The 22,430-nt window shown below is 40.9% G+C and overlaps 1 protein-coding gene across 8 annotated transcripts in view; it reads left to right on the top strand.

Moving 5' to 3' along the window:
• zgc:66433 (uncharacterized protein LOC321250 homolog) overlaps nt 1-22,430 on the top strand; it is a 90,804-nt gene that overhangs the window by 13,961 nt on the left and 54,413 nt on the right. For 4 of the 8 annotated variants that reach the window (XM_060927365.1, XM_060927362.1, XM_060927357.1 and 1 more), the window contains exon 2: nt 15,152-15,231. In XM_060927365.1, coding sequence (XP_060783348.1) covers nt 15,165-15,231 — 67 coding nt within the window. In that variant the 5' untranslated portion in view covers nt 15,152-15,164. Of the gene's footprint in view, nt 1-4,352; nt 4,410-15,148; nt 15,232-22,430 lie in introns of all 8 variants that reach the window. The other 4 variants (XM_060927364.1, XM_060927361.1, XM_060927360.1 and 1 more) reach the window with 3 other exon arrangements.

Raw genomic sequence — 22,430 nt, 5'->3', positions numbered from 1 at the left:
AGTGAGATCGCCAAAGTTTAATAAACTGAAAATGCAATAACTGTAATTTTGAAGTAGATGATGTATAGGACATGTGTCGCTTGTGTCTTGTGACTTATTGTAAAAATGATATAAGGGGTTCAAAATCGCATAGTTACAAATATAATAGTAACTTCATATGATGGGCGGCACGGTGGTGTAGTGGTTAGCGCTGTCGCCTCACAGCAAGAAGGTCCTGGGTTCGAGCCCCGGGGCCGGCGAGGGCCTTTCTGTGTGGAGTTTGCATGTTCTCCCCGTGTCCGCGTGGGTTTCCTCCGGGTGCTCCGGTTTCCCCCACAGTCCAAAGACATGCAGGTTAGGTTAACTGGTGACTCTAAATTGACCGTAGGTGTGAATGTGAGTGTGAATGGTTGTCTGTGTCTATGTGTCAGCCCTGTGATGACCTGGCGACTTGTCCAGGGTGTACCCCGCCTTTCGCCCGTGGTCAGCTGGGATGGGCTCCAGCTTGCCTGCGACCCTGTAGGGCAGGATAAAGCGGCTAGAGATAATGAGATGAGATGAGACTTCATATGATAATATTAACCACTGGTTATTTCAGAGAGGAAAAAAATGGGGACACTATTGCTTCCATTCGGGACAATACAACACAGAATTCGGGACCACTGGGGGACACAAAGAAAAAAAGTTAATTTCGAGCCCTGGGCACTGCATCACATACAGGCATGCTTCTGTATTGGAAATCACAAAATGGGCTCAGGAATATTTCCAGAGAACATTATCTGTGAACACAATTCACCGTGCCATCCGCCGTTGCCAGCTAAAACTCTATAGTTCAAAGAAGAAGCCGTATCTAAACATGATCCAGAAGCGCAGACGTCTTCTCTGGGCCAAGGCTCATTTAAAATGGACTGTGGCAAAGTGAAAAACTGTTCTGTGGTCAGACAAATCAAAATTTGAAGTTCTTTATGGAAATCAGGGATGCCGTGTCATTCGGACTAAAGAGGAGAAGGATGACCCGAGGAGTTATCAGCGCTCAGTTCAGAAGCCTGCATCTCTGATGGTGTGGGGTTGCATTAGTGTGTGTGGCATGGGCAGCTTACACATCTGGAAAGACACCATCAATGCTGAAAGGTATATCCAGGTTCTAGAGCAACATATGCTCCCATCCAGACAATGTCTCATTCAAGGAAGGCCTTGCATTTTCCAACATGCCAATGCCAAACCACATACTGCATCAATTACAGCATCATGGCTGCGTAGAAGAAGGGTCCGGGTACTGAACTGGCCAGCCTGCAGTCCAGATCTTTCACCCATAGAAAACATTTGGCGCATCATAAAACGGAAGATACGACAAAAAAGACCTAAGACAGTTGAGCAACTAGAATCCTACATTAGACAAGAATGGGTTAACATTCCTATCCCTAAACTTGAGCAACTTGTCTCCTCAGTCCCCAGACGTTTACAGACTGTTGTAAAGAGAAAAGGGGATGTCTCACAGTGGTAAACATGGCCTTGTCCCAACTTTTTTGAGATGTGTTGTTGTCATGAAATTTAAAATCACCTAATTTTTCTCTTTAAATGATACATTTTCTCAGTTTAAACATTTGATATGTCATCTATGTTCTATTCTGAATAAAAGATGGAATTTTGAAACTTCCACATCATTGCATTCCGTTTTTATTTATAATTTGTACTTTTGTCCCAACTTTTTTGGAATCGCGGTTGTACTTGGATAATATTGATCCATATGTGGAAATTAGAGGGTTTTTTTGAGTTATGTCCAAGTTGTTTGAAACCACTCTGGGTTTCCCGTGTTAAATAAGGAAGCTGCTTCACCTGGAAGAGAATCAAACACTTTCATGAAGAAGCTAACTCGAATGCGAGCAGAAAAAAATAAAACGAGATTCTTGAGCAAACTCTTCCATACTCACTTTCGTCTTCTCTATTTTTTTTTAAATACGTTTTAAATAAAATCATGAATTTCTCTGGAGTTTTCAATCTTGGCTCCTCTCGTCGTATTCTTTTTAACCTCTCATTTCTTTGTTGTGCTTGAAGCATTTGCTTTTCTTTAACATTTTTCTTGATGGCGGGGAGACGGTAATATCTTTTATCCATTTCTTGATTTGAGCAGCGCAAAAATAAACCATACTGACGACAGATCAAGCCTTGCTTACGGGAAAGACGGTGTCTGTTTGACCCCCAGGTCTAATTATCGCACGATGCGTGATGTCATGCGCAAGGGGTCTATAGAATGTTTTATTAAATGCGTTTAGAGACAACAGGAATTAAAATAAAGCTTGGAAGGGAGTAGCAGAGACGTTGATTCCTCTGCGGAGTGTGTGTAGCTAGTACAGTTGGCTTGCTTTTTTTTTTTGCTAATCTGTCAGTGAAGAGTGTGAAGCCTAGCATGTAGTGTCAATTAATTTTTACACTGATTAGTGTAACAGCCAGCCTATAAGCGATGCAAGCACTTGTCATTTGCTCATATGAACGTAAGGGTAATATTAAATGAGGGCTCTTTCACAGATAATACAATTAGATTTCATGAAAGCCTTGTTTTGTACTGTATTTATTTATTTTTGTCGACTTCAGCCCCAGCATTCTTGACTGATTCTTGCGAGTTAGCCATGTGATAAGGATGGCTACGAATTTGGATAAAGAGATCATGTAGTTAATGAAGCAGAACCTTGTGTGTTTGTACACCAATCAGCTCTAACATTATGACCACTGACGGGTGAAGTGAATTACACTGATTATTCTATCCACGTTCACTGGATGTGAGCAATCGCGTGCTCTGATTGGCTACTCGGCTACTACAATATCAGCTCATATACCATGAGTAGAGAAAAACAAAATGGCAGCACGTGTTTGTTGCTGAACCAACCAAGGACGAAATAAAATCTCTATTCGAAAGCAAAACCACAAAAAAGCAACAAAATTTGGAAAAAAATTATTTGATGGTAAGACTATATCTTAGTTTTCAAGAATTATGATTATTATAGCATTTTTCGCAAATTGCTACTGTCATTTCGCCGGTTTGTTTACATTTTAAGCGGAAGTGATTTTGTCAGACGTTTTGTATAAAGTTTTTATTCATCAAATTTACAAAAAAATAAAAACGCTGTTTCTCAAAATCCAGTGAATGTGGATAGAATAAAGCAGTTATTCCACTCAATCTCGTCGTACATGGCTTATAGCCAACTCGGCGCTATGCTCCTCGTCAGCTATCAGCTCATGTACAACTCGATTTTGTTGAATAACTGTTAATTATCTCATTACAGTGGCACCTGTCAAGGGGTGGGATATATTAGGCAGCGATAAAACAGTCGGTTCTTGAAGTTGATATTGTGGAAGCAGGAATAATGGTCAAGTGTAAGGATCTGGGTGACTTTTGCCCCTTTTCCACCAAAGCAGTTCCAGGGCTGGTTTGGGGCCAGTGCTTAGTTTGGAACCGGGTTTTCTGTTTCCACTGACAAAGAACTGGCTCTGGGGCCAGAAAAACCGGTTCCAGGCTAGCACCAACTCTTTGCTGGGCCAGAGGAAAGAACCGCTTATGTCAGCAGGGGGGAGTTGTTAAGACCAACAACAATAATGACCGTGAAAGATCGCCATTTTTAAGCGACGAGAAGCAGCAGCTGTACAAACGCAAAGTCAGCCATTATTATTATTGTTCTTGTTGCTGCTGCTGCTTCTTCCGTGTTGTTTTTGCTTCGATATTCGCGCCAAGGTTTATGCAAACGTAGCGACGTAACTGACGTATACAGCGATGTAATGACGTGTCTTCCCTTAGCACCGCGAGCTATGGAAAAGCAAACTGGTTCCCAGCTGGCTCGCAAGTAGAACGAGTTGTGAACCAGCACCAGCACTGGCCCCGAACCAGCCCTGGAACTGATTTGGTGGAAAAGGGGCATTTGACAAGAGCCAAATTGTGATGGCTAGATGACTGGGTCTGAGCATCTCCAAAATGGCACATCTTGTGGGGTGTTTTGGTATGTAGTGGTTAGTACCTCCCAAAAGTGGTCCAAAGAAGGACAACCGGTGACAGGGTGATTTGGTATTGAAGGCTTGAACATATGGTCCACGCCTACAGAAAAGCTCCTGTAGCACAAACTGCTGAAAAAGTTGATGCTGAGTTCTTGTCCAAGGTGCCCAGGCTAGTGATTTGTCCACCCTGATGGTTTTGAACTAAGATAATGTAATAGTTCTACAGTGTAACAGAATATTTGATAACTTCAGATTTACCATGGACTCATTTTTCCTTTTAACATTCTGCTACAACCTTCCTATTCACTAACACAATTAACAACTACATGATCTTTTTCCTTCCTCAATATTTCTTTTCTTTTCTCCTTTCCTTCCTCTGACTCCATGAGATAAGAGATGAAACGGCGGACGCCATCACCCAGGTCTAGCACTGGAGGCTCTCCAAGGTCAGTGCACTAGCTGCTGCAGAGAAACAAGCTATAACGTGATTCTCAGGGACAACGTCTTTCGTTCAGTCATGGGAACATGCACATACAGATACTTGAAGTGTCTGAAGTGCAAAAAAAAACCAAACCCTGACTGACAAGCTTACGAAGAAATGATATTACTATAAAAGGAACATCTGCTAGTTTATCTGCTGGTTTGGTTGGAAGCTGCAAAGTGTTCTCAAATATAACAGTCTTAAAAATACAGGATGGAGTCATGTTCTTGCGAACATTCACTTCACTTAATGGTTTGATAGTGACAACAATGTGTGGTATCTGTGGAGGAGATGTGAGGAAACAAGGCCCTCTGTGTGATCACTTGGTGATCTTTAGCTTAGGCATAAGTATCTCAATCCATCACCAACATTCCTGATTATACGAAGGTTCTTGCTTGATTTGATGCTGACTATTTTAGGACTGAATGTTTTTGTTTCTAGGTTTGTACCAAAGAACTTCGCTTGTACTCGCAGATTATTCACCATGTTCTCAAGATTGATTATAAGATTCTGGAACACAGCCTGTTGTGATATTTAACAGTTATTCCAGGGCTTTCCCCAGGAAAATAATATCAGAGCGGTGCTACTGATGCAGAACCCAGCCTGTAAGGGCTGACCTGGCCTGCTTCCATGGTAAATTCTTAAATTAGAGACTTTTAAATGATGTATTCCAGTGGCATCTAGGGCTGATTTGGGTACAATTCAACATTTTTATTCAATTTGCCATTTGTTTACCTTGTCAAATATGCAAGGGGCAAAATTAGATTTGAAATGGAAACAGTTCAGTTCGTAGCACGCTTCATTTTCCAGTTCCAGGATGCCAGGAACAGAATTGAGGTCAAATCACGCAACAGCGCCATCTAGCAACCAGTGCCTAGAACATGGTTTTATGTATGGTTGTGATTGGCAGTCGGTGCACACAGCGAAACCCTTTTTCACTTCTGGGTTGAGTTCCAGGATAGTCTAGACCTGTATATTACAATATCTTCCTATTTCTATCGTTATTACTCATTTTCAGAGGGGAATAGGAGATATTTAGGTGCGGAAAGTACTCTGCATTGTTCAATTTATGATATCGATGTTTGTTTTTTGTTTTTTTTGTGCAAGTGAAAGTCAAGTGCCGTGTATTCCATGAAATTGACTCGTACATGAGCTGATTAGCCGATGAGTTGCGTAGCGCCGAGTTGGCTATAAGCTATGTATGACAAGATTGAGTGGAATAACTGTTTTATTCGATCCACGTTCACTGGATTTTGAGAAACTGAGCATTTTTATTGGGGTTTTTTTTGTTTGTTTTTTCAAATTCAATAAATAAAAACTTTGTATAAAACATCTGACAAAATAATTTCCACTCAATGTTAACAAACCAGCGAAATGACAGTAGCAATTTGTGAAAAATGTGATTTTTGAAAAATAAAACGTGTTACCATCAAATATGTTTATTCCATATTTTGCTGCTTTTTTTTGTGTGTATTATTTGGGGTTTTCTTCTTTAGGGTTTTTTGGTGGTTGGCAAACCAACTTAAAGGTGCATTACCACCACCAACTGGGCTGGAGTGTGGAACAGGAGATATTGGGGGGAGGGGGGGTTCTATTCTTTTAGCTGTTTCTTTTAAAATACTTTAACAATTTTGGGGGTTTTGTTTTCGAGTAGAGTTTTTATTTCGTCCTCCATTGGTTCAGCCACAAACGCGCCACCATTTTGTTTTTCCTCTACTCATGGTATAGATAGTTTTCACTGACGTCACGGCATTCCGGGGAACGCCCTCCAGCCGCCATCTTGTGGGCCTAACAAAACGGACCATCGCTATGGAGCACTTGCATGTGACATCACAGCCGATCCAGATTGTGACAGACCCCATCTTGTCGGTCAAACGCCATATTTCCGCCTTCTACTTCTGGTTCTACTTCTGGTTCTACTTCTACCTTTTCTTCTGGAAAACCCTACATTCTACTACAACGGCTGCGGCTACAAGCTCTCCCTACCTGTGCGCGTTTTTATGTTTTTTGTGTGTATTTTTGCGTGGTGTTCGTCTGTACCGGACTTCAATATCCACTACAACTGTATGGACTTACTGGATATGGGTTTCCAGCAGAAAATGATGGTTTGTAGCGATTTCCATCGCATGCACAACATTCCGGACGAGATAGCGAGACCAGCGGGGTCTCCGTGGATTGTTATCTGAAGCAAAGCGAAGGAGGCGGCGTCGGGAGCGGAAGCAAAAGTGAGGCTGCAGAGCCGGCCTGTTGACTAAGCTCAGAAAACAGCCACTCAAACCTCCACTGCTAAGCCTCTACCTCTCCAACGCCAGATCCATGGTAAACAACACGGACGATTTGGAATTACAGCTGGAATTACCTTATTCTATTCTATAATCGGCTGGTCAGTGCTATACTCAATACTTAAGTGACTTACCCGTCCAATGAGGATTCTTGTTTACAAGATGCCACATCTGAGTCGCTGACAAATCCTGAATTCCTGTAAAGATAACTGTCCAGGGATTTATAAGCACGCAGTACTTCACCACTGAACAGCGAGGGAAAGTTAATGAGGTAATTATACACGTCTGGGTATTCCGCTGGCAGTTCAAAATCCGGTCGTGAAAACTACGTCCGGTAAGCCATAAGGGTCACTAATCTGTAGATCGTTTATTTTAGACATATATCTAGTTATCTGTTCATTAGAAAAATGAGCCGTGTAGTCCGTCGGTTGAAACTGATCCATTCTGTACACGAGTGCAGCAGTATTCAGCGGTTTTTTTTTTTGTTTGTTTTTTAATTTATATTTTATTAATTTTCAAGGTAAAGGGTGGTGGGTACATGAAAACAAGAAAGAAAAAAAAAAGAGAGACAGGAAATGGGGGGGACAAAAAAACGACAACAGTAACAACAACTATTTACAAACAGGGAGTAGTCTTTCACATACATGTACTTACAAAAGGATACGTAATATATACACTTGTAGTAAGGATTCATTTGGCCATTTGACAGGGACAAAATAAAACCATTTCAACCATCTGTCCAAAAAAAACTCAGTTTTTTGGTTAACATGTGCTGTTATTCCTTCCATCTTGTAAATTTCCACCACAATATCTCTCCACGTAATAATTGTTGGGCTGTGTGGTTGTAGCCAGTTCCTGGTGATGGCTTTTTTACTGGCCACCAATAGAATGTTAATAAGATATTTGTCCACTTTCAGCCAGTTTTCGGGAACGTATCCAAGGTACAAAGTCTTAAAGTCCAGTGCAATATCTTCTTCAAAGTCAGCGGTGTTTTTTACCGACAAGATGGAGGCTGTGTACTTTCCGGTCACGTGACTGCAAGATCTCTATAGACCAGTTCACAGATATCACCGCGCAGGGTCAAAGGTCGAGGCCTCATCGGAGATGAAAACATAGCGGCAAACAAGCCAAACCTTAGTAAATACGCCTTATGGATATGAGAGAACGGGGATTGCCAACTACCATGGGGGTAGAAGAGTTAAGGGCGCTTGCATATGCCACAGATATTTTGAAAATCCAGCCTGTACCGTCCAAGGAAGACGAAGAAAAATCGAGGTATGTACCCGGTGATACTGCCACGCCCACTGCAGTTTTTGACAGGTCAACATCTGACACGGAGAAATAATATAAATCGTGCTGCCTACCAGATTACAGTCGTCTGTTTTATTGTATCAGTACTAGTATCACTTACTATACTCAGTCATGGATTAGTCCAGTACAACATGACCAGCTTGCTTTTTTTCCATTTGACTGTCGCAAGTTTTTTCAGGCTGGTACAGTCAAAAATTGAAAAAAAAAGTTTTGGCCTCCTAAACTAGTCATCGATTCTACTAGTGTATTAATTGGAGTCGACATGAAAATGTTAGGTAAAAACTTTTAAACCAGTACAATCTCTTCTTCAAAGTTTCACCAAATGGTTTTATTTATGCAATTTAAAGCTCATAATACTGTATAACTTTGAGTAAAAACACGGAGCAAAAACATGGCTGAATCCTGAATGACTCCTATTTGTTTAAATAAGGGACTAGCTACATAGGTGCCAAAATGTAGTTTCTTTTTCCCTGCCATGGAAGCGCACTTGTATACGGAGGAGGAAAGCAATTTGCATTACAGCCGTGAGGTGGCTCGGCTCGGTTTTCCCTTTCGGGCGCGCTCGTTTTCTGTTAGAATTTGGTAAAGAAAAAAAATAAATATTATTTACCAGCTTACCGGGTCCATTAACATAAATCTGACAGCTGACAAGGTCGGGATATAAACGAACTTTTGCGTTAAACTGTGTGCTTGGATTCACATAATTTTTTCTGTATACACTCACTTAAATGTACACTACAGTCTTCTCGCATCCACTGTTCAAGCAGTCGACGTCCTTTGTAGCAATCGACAACACAACAGTGTCCCCACAGCGAGCCTGTAGCCTCTGCCATTGTTGACATGCTCTACTTCCGCTCGTTTATGAGGCCTTAACCTTTGACCTTTCCCACAACTCCTTGCGGTTTGCCGTATCTGTGAACTGGTCTATTACCGGCTATGTTATCTCTGACGAATTTATAAAGTTATATAGTCAGTTTTCTAAAATAAAGATCAATGTCGGCAAAATCAAGCAAACGGAAGTATGTGGATACATTGGACGACATCTCACGACAACGGTATGCAGCCAAACTGGCCTTGATTGGGGAAATTGACCCCTATGAAGTGGACAAAGATGCATTTTCAAGTGACTATGCAGGGCTGCCATCCATATCATACCCTGATATTGTGAACTATTTCGTGAATAGTAAAAGTGCCTACACACTTGACGACCTCAAAGCATACAAGTCGCTGGAGTCATACAATTATTTTGTCTGTGGCTGGGTCCGTGAAGTCCACCATATAAAACCAAGTGACAGTCGTGTCCTAATTACAGCCAAGGTATGTAAACATTGGAATTTTAGAGCTCTCAACACTGCATATAAATGTGTATAATATCGAGTTGATTTAAGACAAATTTTACATCCATTAGTGGTATTACAGTTAGGCATTCTCCAGAGATTGTTTACACGATGTTTTGGTTTCCAAAAACAAACTTAAACACAATTGATTATTTATTTAAACAACTTACCACTTATAAAAATGATCGGAGCAGACTTTGCTGTGTTTGGAAGGCTGATGATCCTTGCGGTTGATTCTTGCAAGCCATAGATTTCTCCTTTGTATGCCGAGTTTCTTTGTTTGCTCGCCTTCGTGCTCCCGTACAGTGGGAATTCCATAAAAGCTCCGCTTGACCTCATCATCTGACCTATTACGACAGCCGTGAATACAACAGGTGTGCACCATTGCTAGCTTTAAATAGCCTGCTTGGGTTCTTTTGAAGACTTTGTACTCGCGCATTACAATGTGTGCTCAGTGACCCGTACGGTAAGCTTGACCCGCAAGATGGCCGCCACTAGGGAATCCCCGACTCTGTGACGTCATGTGAAAATTATCTATATAAGCTGATAGCCTAGTAGTAGAGTAGCCAATCAGAGCACACGATTGCTCATAACCAGTGATTGTGGATATAATGGTACTATTTGTACTAAAGATTTAATATCGAGGTGGTTTTATATCCTGTCGTCTCCTTATTTTGACCATGAGCAAATGTAAGCTACAGAACACCACCCAACAGTGTTTGAGGACAAGCTTAGGCAGTCATTATGTGGTGCATTGATATGTGGGTCATTGCCGTTTATTTGCTCCCTGATGCCCATGTGTGACGCAGACTTCAGGTATTTCCTCTGGCACAGGCACAAAGTTAATGGTTGCCATCTGATATCTGGGGGTATAATTTGCCCTTTTGTTCAGGATTCGGTTTCATTTATCCCAAACCTTTAAGTATAAAATGCAAAACTATATCCGTGACCAGTGATAAAGGGCAATCATTCGTCGCTTTTTATCTGGTGACCAAGTAAATAGTGTCTAGAGGGGCCAGAGAGGAATTTTCTCACTCACTTAAAATGTCTCGTTGCACAAACTGTAATTGTACTCCGTGGATAAATTGCCATTTTTGCTTTGCCGTTGCAGGATTACGAAGCCAAGTAGGCTTGATATATTTGGCAGGCACATCAGAAAATTTTGTCTGAGATTTGATGAATGGCTTCTAAGCTAAACATTGTCTTAAATTTTGGGATACACGTCAATGAAACTGAATGTAGTAACCTGATGACCATCATGGCCAGCCAGAAAGGTTTAAATATTTTCACAAGGTTCATGCGAATGCTCTGGTTCAATTTGCGTGGTTATAAACATGTCAGATCTGATAATAGTGTTTGCTTGAGGGGTGAAACTTGCTGCTGTTGCTGACTCAGCCTGGTATATTTACTAGATAAACACTTGAGATGTGCCAGCTTTATAGCAGAGCTATCTCAACTCAGCAGACGTGTTTTTGTTGGTTTAAAGCCATAACTTTGTTTTCCGTTGCTCTTGCCTTTTAAACGATTCTGTCTCTGGTTAGCAATGTGCTGATCTGGTACCAAGTATCGATATTGGAGCTGATACTGGTCTTGAACCCTTGATCAATATTGAGTTGAATTTCTGCAGCATTGATTGATAAACTGAAGTAATGCATGGCACCATCACACAACATTTTGCGCAATAGAAGGTCACAGTATGAGTATCGGATCAGTATCTGGAAATCGGCCAATATTCAAGGCTCTGATATTGGTGTTGCGGCAAAATTTTGGAAATGGAAAAAATGGTTGCCTCTGGACAATAGTTCAACTAGTTTGCAGTATTTTGGACTAGGGCTGCGTACTGGTACTGTACCGTGAAAATCGATTCGGTACAGGTCCAAAATACCGGATCATGAAGTACCGGTACTGTACCGATATAAATTTACACCAAGTATCTGCTTATTTTGTGACTGAAGATGCGTAAATCCTACCACAAAGACGAAAATTTAGCACTGGAAAAGACGTAAAATGCCGCGCTGAAACTTGAAATCGGAGCCATCTTTGATTTGAGATCCTCTTGCCACAGTCTCATGAGACATTGCGAGAGCTTGGCTGATCCAGCGTTCTGATTGGTTAAAAAAACTCAAAAGCAGGTCAGCCATTTTTCCTTTGCTGGCATTGGCGGCCTTTGTTGCTTTGTGTAATTTTGCCGCGTAAGTTAAAGGCCGCGGACTGCGCGTAGTCTGTAGTACTCTAGTGTAGTCACTTCTCGCTGTGAGACAACTTATGACTTTTTGTCCCAAGTTAACTAAGTGTGAGACTGAGAAGTGAGGTAGGAAACCTAGTCATGTTCGGTTTTCTTTGAATAAAGATACTGACAAGTTGTCAACAGTTTATTAATGTTTCTGTCATGATTGAAAAAGTTCAGAAGAATTTGTCAAATTGTTCAGGTACAGATCCGGACCTGTACTTAAACCTCTGTACCTGATGTTACGTTTAGGTACGCAGCCCTATTTTGGACCCAACAAGCGCCATAAATGGGAAATGTAATAGAAGGTACAGCAAATATAGCTGAAATAGTAGGACCTTTTGGGTAAGTGCGACGGCGTGTCATCCTGTATAGGATGCGAGTTGTTGGAAGCAACCATTAGATTTCCTGTTACGAGATGATTGAGAAGGATTAGGGAGGAGTGAAGATGACGCTTGCTGAGGTAATTTGTATTACTGATGAATGATGGATGTATGAATAGGTCTGACGTGAGATGGCATGCAGAGCCTTTGGGCTAAATTCATGGACTTACGGATAGATTTAGCCTTGAGAAATCACAAAATTGGAAGGAAATGGGGGGAATAATGAGAGAGAATTAAGAGTGCTTGTTAGCTCATCCAGCTGACATGCGATGAGCTTATGCCATCATGCGTTGTCCGTCCATCTGGCGTCATCCATGTTTCACAAAAATCGCTGCTTCTCAATTCTTCACTGATTTTTATTCTTTTTGTCAGGAAGGTAGGTCTTCCTGGGGTGCATATGGCTTCTACATAAATTTGCATAATTGCAATTAATAATGAAGATATGGAGTAATTAAGCCCTAACGAGCAGTTTCCACACACATTGCTGCTTCTCCCTCAATTCTTCACTGATTTTGATTTTTTCTGGCATGAAGGTAGGGGTACCTAGGATGCATATAACTTCTACCCAGATTTGCTTAATGACATTTATTAATGAAGTTATGGACTAATTAAGCTTTAATGAGCAGCTCAACAAAAATCACTTCTCAGTCAGTTCCTCACCGTTTTGGATTCTTTCCAGCAAATAGGTAGCTATTCCTAGTGTACTAGTGCATCTCAAAAAATTTGAATATTGTGAAAAAGTTCAATATTTTCCATCAGTTATTTAAGAAAGTGAAAATGTTATATATTATAGATTCATTACACAAAAACTAAAATGTTTCAAGCATTTTCTATTTTAATTTTAATCAGTATGGCATACAGTACAAAAACTTTTAAAAAAAAAAATCTCAAAATATTAGAATGTTTCATTTCGAGTTTGAGTAAAACAGTATGAACACAGTGTGTATCTCGGTCTAGTTCAGTACACACAACCACAATCATGGGGAAGACTGCTGACTTGACTGTTGTCCAGAAGATGATCACTGATGCCCTCCACAAGGAGGGTAAGCCACAAAAGGTCATTGCTGAAAAGGGTGGCTGGAAAAAGTGCACAAGCAACAGGGATGGCCGCAGTCTTGAGAGGACGGTCAAGAAAAGTTGATTCAAGAACTTGGGAGAGCTTCACAAGGAGTGGACTGAGGCTGGTGTCGGTGTATCAAGACCCATCACGAACAGACATCTTCAAGAAAGGGGATACAACTTTCGCATTCCTAATATCAAGCTACTCCTGAGCCAGAGACAATGTCAGAAGTGTCTTATCTGGGCTAAGGAGAGAAAGAAATGGACTGTTGCTCAGTGGCCCAAAGTCCTCTTTTCAGAGGAAAGTACTTTTTGCATTTAATTTGGAAATCACGGTTCTAGAGTCTGGAGGAAGAGTGGAGAGGCACAGAATCCAAGTTGTTTGAAGCCCAGTGTGAAGTTTCCACAGTCTGTGATGATTTGGGGTGCCATGTCATCTGCTGGTGTTGGTCCACTCACTGTATTTTATCAAGTCCAAAGTCAACACAGCCATCTACCAGGAGATTTTAGAGCACGTCATGCTTCCATCTGCTGACGAGCTTTTTGGAGATGCTGATTTCCTTTTCCAGCAGGACTTGGCAACTACCCACAGTGCCAAAACTACTACCAAATGGTTTGCTGACCATGATATTACAGTGTTTTATTGGCCAGCCAACTTGCCTGACCTGAACCCCATAGAGAATCTATGGGGTATTGTCAAGAGGAAGATGAGAAACACCCGACCCAAAAATACAGATACGCTGAAGGCCACTACCAAAGCAACCTCAGCAGTGCCACAGACTGATCACCTCCATGCCACACCGCATTGATGCAGTAATTCATGGTAACGGAGCCCCAACCAAGTATTGAGTGTATAAATGAATATACTTTTCAGAAGTTGGACATTTCTGTATTGTAAATCCTTTTTTTGATTGATCTTAGGGAATATTCTAATAATTTGAGATACTGGATTTCTGATTTTCATGAGCTATAAGCCATAATCATCAAAATTTAAAACAAAAAAGGCTTTAAATATTTCACTTTACATGTAATGAATATAGAATATATGAAAGTTTTACCTTTTTGAATTAAATTATGAAAAAAAGGAACTTTTTTTTTTCCATGGTATTCTAATTTTTTGAGATGCACTAGTATATAGCTTACAACATTTATTGCGCAAGGTGACCCACTTTAGATCGTTCCTTCTGGGCTAGACGGGGCTGGAGTGAGCTATGCTGTCATTGACAGTCTCGTTATTATTCTTCTAGGGATAGAATGGAAGTGATGCCACTTCTCCTATTCCGAATGCAATAGTCAGGAAATCATCTGCATGGGTGCATCCCTGCTATAAGAAGCCATGGGCCGTGTGTAGACATGTCAGGCAGGGTTGTAAATTGTCTCCACATCCTGTTTAGCTTTTCCTGTCATAGGCTCTGCTGACAGCTTCCTCATGGAGGACTGGAGGATCTCCACTGTGAGCTTAATTAGGATCGGTCCATGAACCTCCCCCAGGCTTCCTTATTAAGTTCAGGATGTACGTGATGAGCTCAGCTGATCAGGGCAACACTAGGCTGCTGAACATGTCATTGTTTGGTGAGGCCAGGTTTCACAGTCTGTAATCTGTAAGAGGCAGCATCTGCTTATCAGGGCCATGAGTCGTGCCAAGGTCTGGGTGGTGTTAAGCCTCTGCCATCAGTTTAGTCATACTGTTGTAACGCACAGTCCGAACACGACATAAGGACAGGCTTAGTTTCTCTGTCTTTCTGAGAAGGGCTGTTGTCCTGCTTGTTGTCTTGTGTCTTTACTACCTCAATGGTAATGCAAGAAGACTCAAATAGGAGACATAAATCCAGACAAAATCTACCCAAGTAGATCTGCCCCCAATTTACATGGGTAGATTGTGTCTGGATTTATGTCTCCCATTTGAGTCTTTTTGCATTACCACTGAGGTAATAAAGACAAGGACAAAGAGCACAAAGGACTTTTTTTGTTAATGTGTGGCCAAATATGTAGATTTAACTTTCTGTTCTTTTCCAACACGCATTCTTTGCTCTTGTAATAGTTAGTAAGCAGGGTTTTTATAAAGCAAGTCCAAAAATTAATGCCTTCTCCCCACCCCCCTCCAGCAGTGATTGCGGCATCATGGCCTCAGGATCTGCAGATGCCACCGGAACCCCTGAGTCATCAGAGGCATCGGAGGAGTGTCCAGGTAATTTCGTTCAACATGTGTCCCTTTTTTTTTCTTTAATTTAAAATAACTTCATTCAAAAATGCTAACATTGGTCATTGGAAAAGTTGTACGCTCTTACATTCTTAACTTTATTATCCTACTCCTGAGAAACACTTGGCTGATGAATCATTCATAAATGGAGGATTACATTGAGCTGACCTTTGAGAATACGCACAAGGTGCTTGTTCTCACTGGTCGGAAGTCAAGTTGCTTAGAAACAAAGGCAGAGTTTTCCTTCCTTCTTTGTTTTTTTTTTTTTCCCACCTCCAACAAGAATAAACTTTCTGCAGCCCCACACTTGACCCTTCCCTCCAGGGTAGTGTGGGAAAGCAGAAATCTCGGACTACAAGCGTCAGATCCACTAAAGTCCGTGTGCAAGCATGTGTTAGGCGGTTCCTAACAGAATGGACAAGCAATCGCATGTCTAAAGCATTGGAATAAATTTGACATCAAATCAGTGCCTGGGTGGTTTGGAAGCAGGTCAGGCAACTAATCCCTTGTGCATGTAACAGAATAGTTCAGAATCGACAAATCATTAATCGGGGACTCCCAGATAGATGCTTCAGAGAAGTTGTAGCATTGTCCATGTCCATAGGGTACCCTGATGTGATCTATTATCTGAAAAAAAAAAAACACGAGGGAATATTTACAATGAAGCTGTAGTTTGGCACAAAGACTTTTTCTTGTTAGTCTTCCTTACTTGAAAAGAATTTGTCCTATTATTGGGAGACCACAAGGTCAACAAGAAGACAGTCATCTATATCCCCCGCCCTATATACCAACTATATACCGAGTTTCAAGGTATTATTTGTCAAGGTTTTTCAAGTTCAGCTGCAGGAAATCAACCCTTACATTGACCTCAGCAACCCATGGCATAACTAAAAATTAAAGTTTCTCATATTTCTTAGTATCAAATGGCATATATATATATATATATATATATATATATATATATATATATATATATATATATACCAACTTTCAACACCACACCACTCATAGTTTTCAAGTTCTGCTCCAGAAACAAAACCTACCCCTAAAACTAACCTGAGAGACTAAGTCTGAAATTGTTTCCATGGAAACATGGAAAAATTTAAATTTCTCAAATTTCTTAGTATGAAAAGGCACATCTACATCACCTTAACATGTATACCAAGTTTCAAATCCGTATCATGAATAGTTTTGGATATACACTCCGGAAACTAACATTGCTCTTCGAAACAAAGTCAAAATCTATTTTTTATGTCAACATTTTGAAAAAAAAATTTTCTTCCAAAAAAAAAAATCCAAAATAGGAAAAGGCACCAGTTCACATGTTGCTTGACGTGTATACAAATTTTCATGAAGATATCTTCAGTAGTTTTAAAGATATGGCCCAGAAACAAAAACATGACTGGACGGACGGACGGAACCCGTTTCTATATCCCCTGCCAAACTTCGTTTGGGTGTGGGATAAATACCAAGAATGTATCGGCCATCTGTGGCTGGGATCCAAGTGAACGAAATTGGCTGTGCTATCTGGGACGGAGGGACGGCATACTCTCTCTGTTTCCCCGTCAGTCACAACGATACTAGCCAATCGCCACTGTCTGGGAGCTCATGAATGCGCAAGATGGTAGATAGCACATTCCTCCGATTGTGTTCTACTGGCCTGCGATGTAGCATGTGCAGCAATTCAAGATGATGCCTTCACCTTCCCCAGTTGGTACACTAATTGGCAAGTGACCAAGGGCCCATTTACACGAGGACGCTGTCGGGTAAAAACGACTAAATATTTTATCGGAAGTGCCTTTCATCTACACGGGGATGGCGTTTCCGAGGCTGAAAAACGGAAAAAATTGAAAACGCCTTCCAGAGTGGATAAGTTAAAAACAGCCCCCGTTGCATATCCGTCTAAACTACCCAATACGCGAAACTCTGCTCGGATCTGCTCACGTCGGGTACGCGTTTACGTCATACATATGTCATATACTGTACATGCCAGCCCGGGAAGTAAGAAAGTAAGTAAAGTAAGAGCATGTCTGATTACATCGATCCAACGGACCTTCAAGCTGCTCTGGCAGCTTTAATAAACGTCCAGGAGTCCTTCGAACATCTATACCGAATCTGCACATATACCGTTAATGAACAGAGGCGGGTATGCAATTACCTTTATGAATTTTTGGATACACCGAAGACGTTGCGCATGCGTGCAGACATAGCGGAGGTCTTTCACAGCACCACCTAGCCGCCTGGCATGCACATCCAATTGAATTCCACACATTTATGCGTCACCGTATAGACGCAGATTTCCTCCTTGAAAACGGTCGTGTAGACGCGGAAAAAAGTGAGAACGAAAACGGACTTTTGCGTTTTTGTTTCAGACCGTCCCCGTGTAAAGTGGGCCCAAATTAGGGAGTAAAACTGTCAAAGTCAATCATTTTGCTTGGACTGGATTGATTTCAAAAGCGCACTAATACCAGTTGGACATTGTAAAGTAATTTAGTGGTGTCAGGCAGACCTGAAAAAATTACCGACGTTTACGATAAAAGACTAAACGCTATCGCACATTCCTGAGTGCATACACACTTGTACAACTCAGCATCCCTCTTAGATTATGTTTATAAAGTCTGTTCTTATAAGGCCATGTATAGCGTTCATTGTAGAACAAATAGATGATTGATCATTGAGGGTGGGAGAAGGATAGATAGAGCGCTCGTTCTTTGTCTGTTGTTTACTGCAGTGAGACAGGCCACAGCTGGATGCTGTAGACTCTGCCAAGATGACTGCAGCATGTGATGAGAGAGAAAACAGAAAAAGGGAACACTCTTATAAAAATGTAGATGTCTCAACCAAATATTCTGAAATGGTGATAAAGGAATACTTTTTTTTTTTGTAAACCTTAACTCTGTTTACTGTATTTTCCTTAAGATTCTGTCTGGTATGTGTGATTAGGACAGACAAAAATTTCAACATGTTTACCTATATTAAACAAACAAACAAACAAAAAAAAACGTCGACTCAACTTTTTAAATTTTTTTTTTTTTTTAAGAAAGAAAATAATGTACGACTTTCGATCTAGTTATGCCCAAGTAACCAAAGGCGACTTGTGTGTTTTAATGCATTCACTGGTCAAGTGAAAAATGTTGTCTGATGATCCCTAGTACAAGGGAAATTCATGAAAATTATTGTTTATATTCTTGCACATGTGCCAAAGTGACCGTGAAACCACTGAAGCGTTCCTATGAGATTAATGGTCAGTGTTTTTTGTTCTGGTTGTTCCCACCCCCCAAACCTCACAGCGTTAAGAATATGGGAAAGTCTTGACATTTCGTTCAGTCGTCTTTGGCAAACACTTTATCCTGGTCAGGCTTGCCATGGATCCAGAGACTGTCCCAGGAATACTGGGAATACACCGAGTGGTACACCAGTCTATTGAAAGGCACCATGCACACACACATTCACATCAAGGGGAAATTTCATATAACCAGTCCAACTTCCAGCAGATTATAGTAGGCATATCAGGTGGAAACTCAATCCAAATTGCTTGAAACTGGTCTCATTGAATTCAGAATTGAAAGCTAAACAGCTTACTTTTTACAGAATTAAAATATGTTTCTTCGTTCTTGAGATATTACAAATCAAAGACTGAAAAAAAAAATGGCTTAAATTTTGGAAAACCGCCATAATATGCTGTATGAGGATCACATGGTCCAAAATGGGCCTTGTTAATGAATGAGATCAAATGGTTTGTTTTTTTTTCTTAACGTTTCTATTTTTCTATGGTTAGCACTGTCGCCTCACAGCAAGAAGGTTCTGGGTTCCAGCCCAATGGTCGACGGGGGCCTTTCTGTGCGGAGTTTGCATGTTCTCCCCGTGTCTGCATGGGTTTCCTCCGGGTGCTCCGGTTTTTCCCCACAGTCCAAAGACATGCAGGTTAAGTTAACATGGGACGTCCTTAGGCTGAGGTGCCCTTGAGTGAGGAACCTACCCCCCTGACTGCTCCCCGGGCGCTGTAGCATGGCTGCCCACTTGTGTGTGTGTGTGTTCACTGCTTCAGATGGGTTAAATGCAGAGAGGAATTTCACAAGTGTACATGTGATGAATAACGTTGTTGTTCTTCTAATTGGGTAGAAATGTTAAATGGGTACACTTTTTCAAAGTTTCACCAAATGGCTTTATTTGTTCAATATAAAGCTGATCCTAACTCTCATTTATACATCACAAAGAAGGAGAAATCAGTGTTAATTATAAAATATGCATAAATAAAGATTGAATATCATTCACATCTACCATTCTGTATCAAACTTTAAAAAGTAATAAAATATTATTTCTAATACCCTCTTTGTGCTCTGTAGGCCTTTGTATTTCTCAAAAGTAGGGCCTACTAATGTTTTATATGAAATTTTATTTATATATAAATTATTTACCAGCTTAAGGTCGGTCCATATAGTGAAATACCGTGACCTCGGCCTTGAAAATACTGACTGAGGCCTCTGGACCTCGGTCAGTATTTTCAAGGCCGAGCTCACGGTATTTCACGATACGGACCGACCTTAAGCTGGTAAATAATATATTTATTTTTTCTTTACCAAATTCTAACAAAAAATGAGAGTGCCTGAAAGGGAAACCATATTTAGAACAAACCTGCTACAAGCTCGTCAAAAACTGTTTGACAAGCTACGTCAGCTCGGAATTTTCCAAAAATAAAACTCGCTTTCGATGTGAACACTGTCGTTATCGCGATCCGTGCTGTAAAATTAATGCTATTATACTGAGAAATGCGAAAATAAATGTTGACAAAAAATTGCTACCATGTTTGTTGTGAACGACCGAGTCGCCAAAGGTCCGTAACCGGGGTCCGGATCGTAGGATTCCGGATCACTCGCAAGCCAATCAGAGCGCGCAATTTGATGGAAACCGGACCGCAAAAAAAATAAAAACGATTATTTCGATTAATATTCACAGCTTTCAAAGCGAACCTCGAAAAAAACTGAGAGACCCACATCCAAGAAACAATTCCAGTTAACTGAATTGAATTGGACACTCGCGTTTCTGACTTCCGTTTGTTTTGTTTTTTAATATCATTCCAATCACTAAGATGTCAGTATTTTTCATCAAAACTACAGTTATATTCTAAAATAGCTATTTATTTATGTGAATCAGGTTGATTTGAAAAAATAAGTAGGTAAATCTATGAAAACTCACTTCATAGTCTCCTGTGAATCATAACCTCAAAACTAGCAGACGGAAAATTTTGCTGAATACTTCATCAGAAACCGTGAGAGCGAGAGAACATCCCTATAAAAGTTCTGATTGATATTCACGAGTAATCCAGTCGGAAACCGATCAGAACAGATAGAGCATGATCGCTTTCCCATGACTCTAAGAGAGTCTAAAAGAGGTTTTACTCCGTTGTACCAACTTCAACCTGCCGTTACTCCCAAAGTACTGAGCAGATCTTAACGAGATGTATTTCTTTGGAAAGCAGAAATTATAAGCTTTTTAATGATCATATTCATGATAGAAAATATTCAAGAGTTAAGCAATGACAGATTTGGAAACTTAGATGAGCGTCTGCATGGACAATTTTCAGAGCGCGGCCAGCGAGCGTCTGATATGCTTAGTTATTGGGAGGTGGGTGGAAAATGAAGAACCCGGAGGAAACCCGTATGAATGTGGGGACCCTGAAGGTGTGGTAAAGCACCACCATGTCAACATCCAGTACCAGTCAAAGGTTTGGACAAAGTAACCCATTCATAGTAATGAGCAAGTGTGTCCAAACTTTTGACTGGTACTGTACATATGAGTACAGTCTTCTTTAAAAAAAAAAAAAAACACCTTTGACAATTGTTTCATGATTAAATCTCAGCTGAATGCTCTGTAATGGATGCGTGGTATCTTATTGTTTTATGCCACTGGGCTGGAATCTGGTTAACAGATGGCAGACACACCTCTCTTAATGAAATCCCCAGAGGGTCCATTATCTGTATCCAGTGCCTTTTAGTCTTAAGTCTTAATCATAACGAATGGAATCCCTTTAATTCGTAAACAGCTATGGCAATCTGATCAAATACTTGAGTGACTGCCCTGGTTTCTAAACCACAACCAAGACTTGGTCTAATTAAATGTTAGTTGTTGATTAGCGTCTTGGTGACCCCTAATCTAGCATTTATTAGGGCCCGAGCCCTATGGGCGAAGGCCCTATTGTTCTTGTAAGAGTTCACTATTATTATGGGCGAAGGCCCTATTGTTCTTGTAAGAGTTCACTATTATTATTCTTCCGTCTTCTTCTTCTTCTTCTTTATTTTTCTCCGCTGTTGGGCCATTTTCGGGGCGCTTGCCATGGGCGAAAACGCACGAAATTTGGCACCACTTCCGAGAATTGCCACCGCTACTCAGAACCAAAAGCCCAAACTTGGCCGGGGCTCAGGGCCTCTATAGCGCCCCCTAAGTCGTTGTGATTTTGGCCTCCCGCATTAAGGTGCCTGGGTGCCGTGTAGTTCGTAGTAGTGGCATGCCATTTGGTACGCCTATGTATCTCACTAAGCCGGACAAAAATGTAATGCCATTGCATTAGCCACGCCCAACAGGAAGTGAGGTAATTTCACTTTTGTGCGAAATGCATGGCCACGAAGACGGCGCAACTCCTCCTAGACCGTTCATAGGAATGTCACCAAAATTGATACACATCATCTACAGACATGGCTGACAAAAGTTACTAAATACGTTTCACGTTGGATAAACCGTTCAGAAGTTATACGTCAATCAATTTTCACTTCAAAATTTTACATGCTAAAAAATTCATAACAAATCTTCTAATTGCTCAAAACTGCTCATACTTCACACGCTAATCAGTCATTGGGCTTCTGACATGTTACCCAATTTCTGTGATATTTCGCCACTGGGGGCGCTATTTTTGGGCAAAAAATCCAATCTTTCCTCAAATTTGGTCAAACTTCACGGCCACCCTCTTTCTACCTCCCATGTCATGTATACCACATTTTGGGAATTTTCGTCCATGGGGGGCGCTGTTTTTTGCCGACGCAATTTCTCCAAAATGGGTTTTTGGTTAATAATTCCATAATGCTATTCCTTCACACCACTACCTTGTGATAGTACGTTGCTGTTGTAGACACTTATTTTTCCAACTCATTATCGCTCCTGTACAGCATAGCGCCACCTACTGACATGGGAAA

The sequence above is a fragment of the Neoarius graeffei genome, chromosome 8, assembly GCF_027579695.1.
Source record: "Neoarius graeffei isolate fNeoGra1 chromosome 8, fNeoGra1.pri, whole genome shotgun sequence".
Lineage (NCBI taxonomy): Eukaryota > Metazoa > Chordata > Actinopteri > Siluriformes > Ariidae > Neoarius > Neoarius graeffei.
This window is presented reverse-complemented; position numbering and strand designations above follow the sequence as displayed.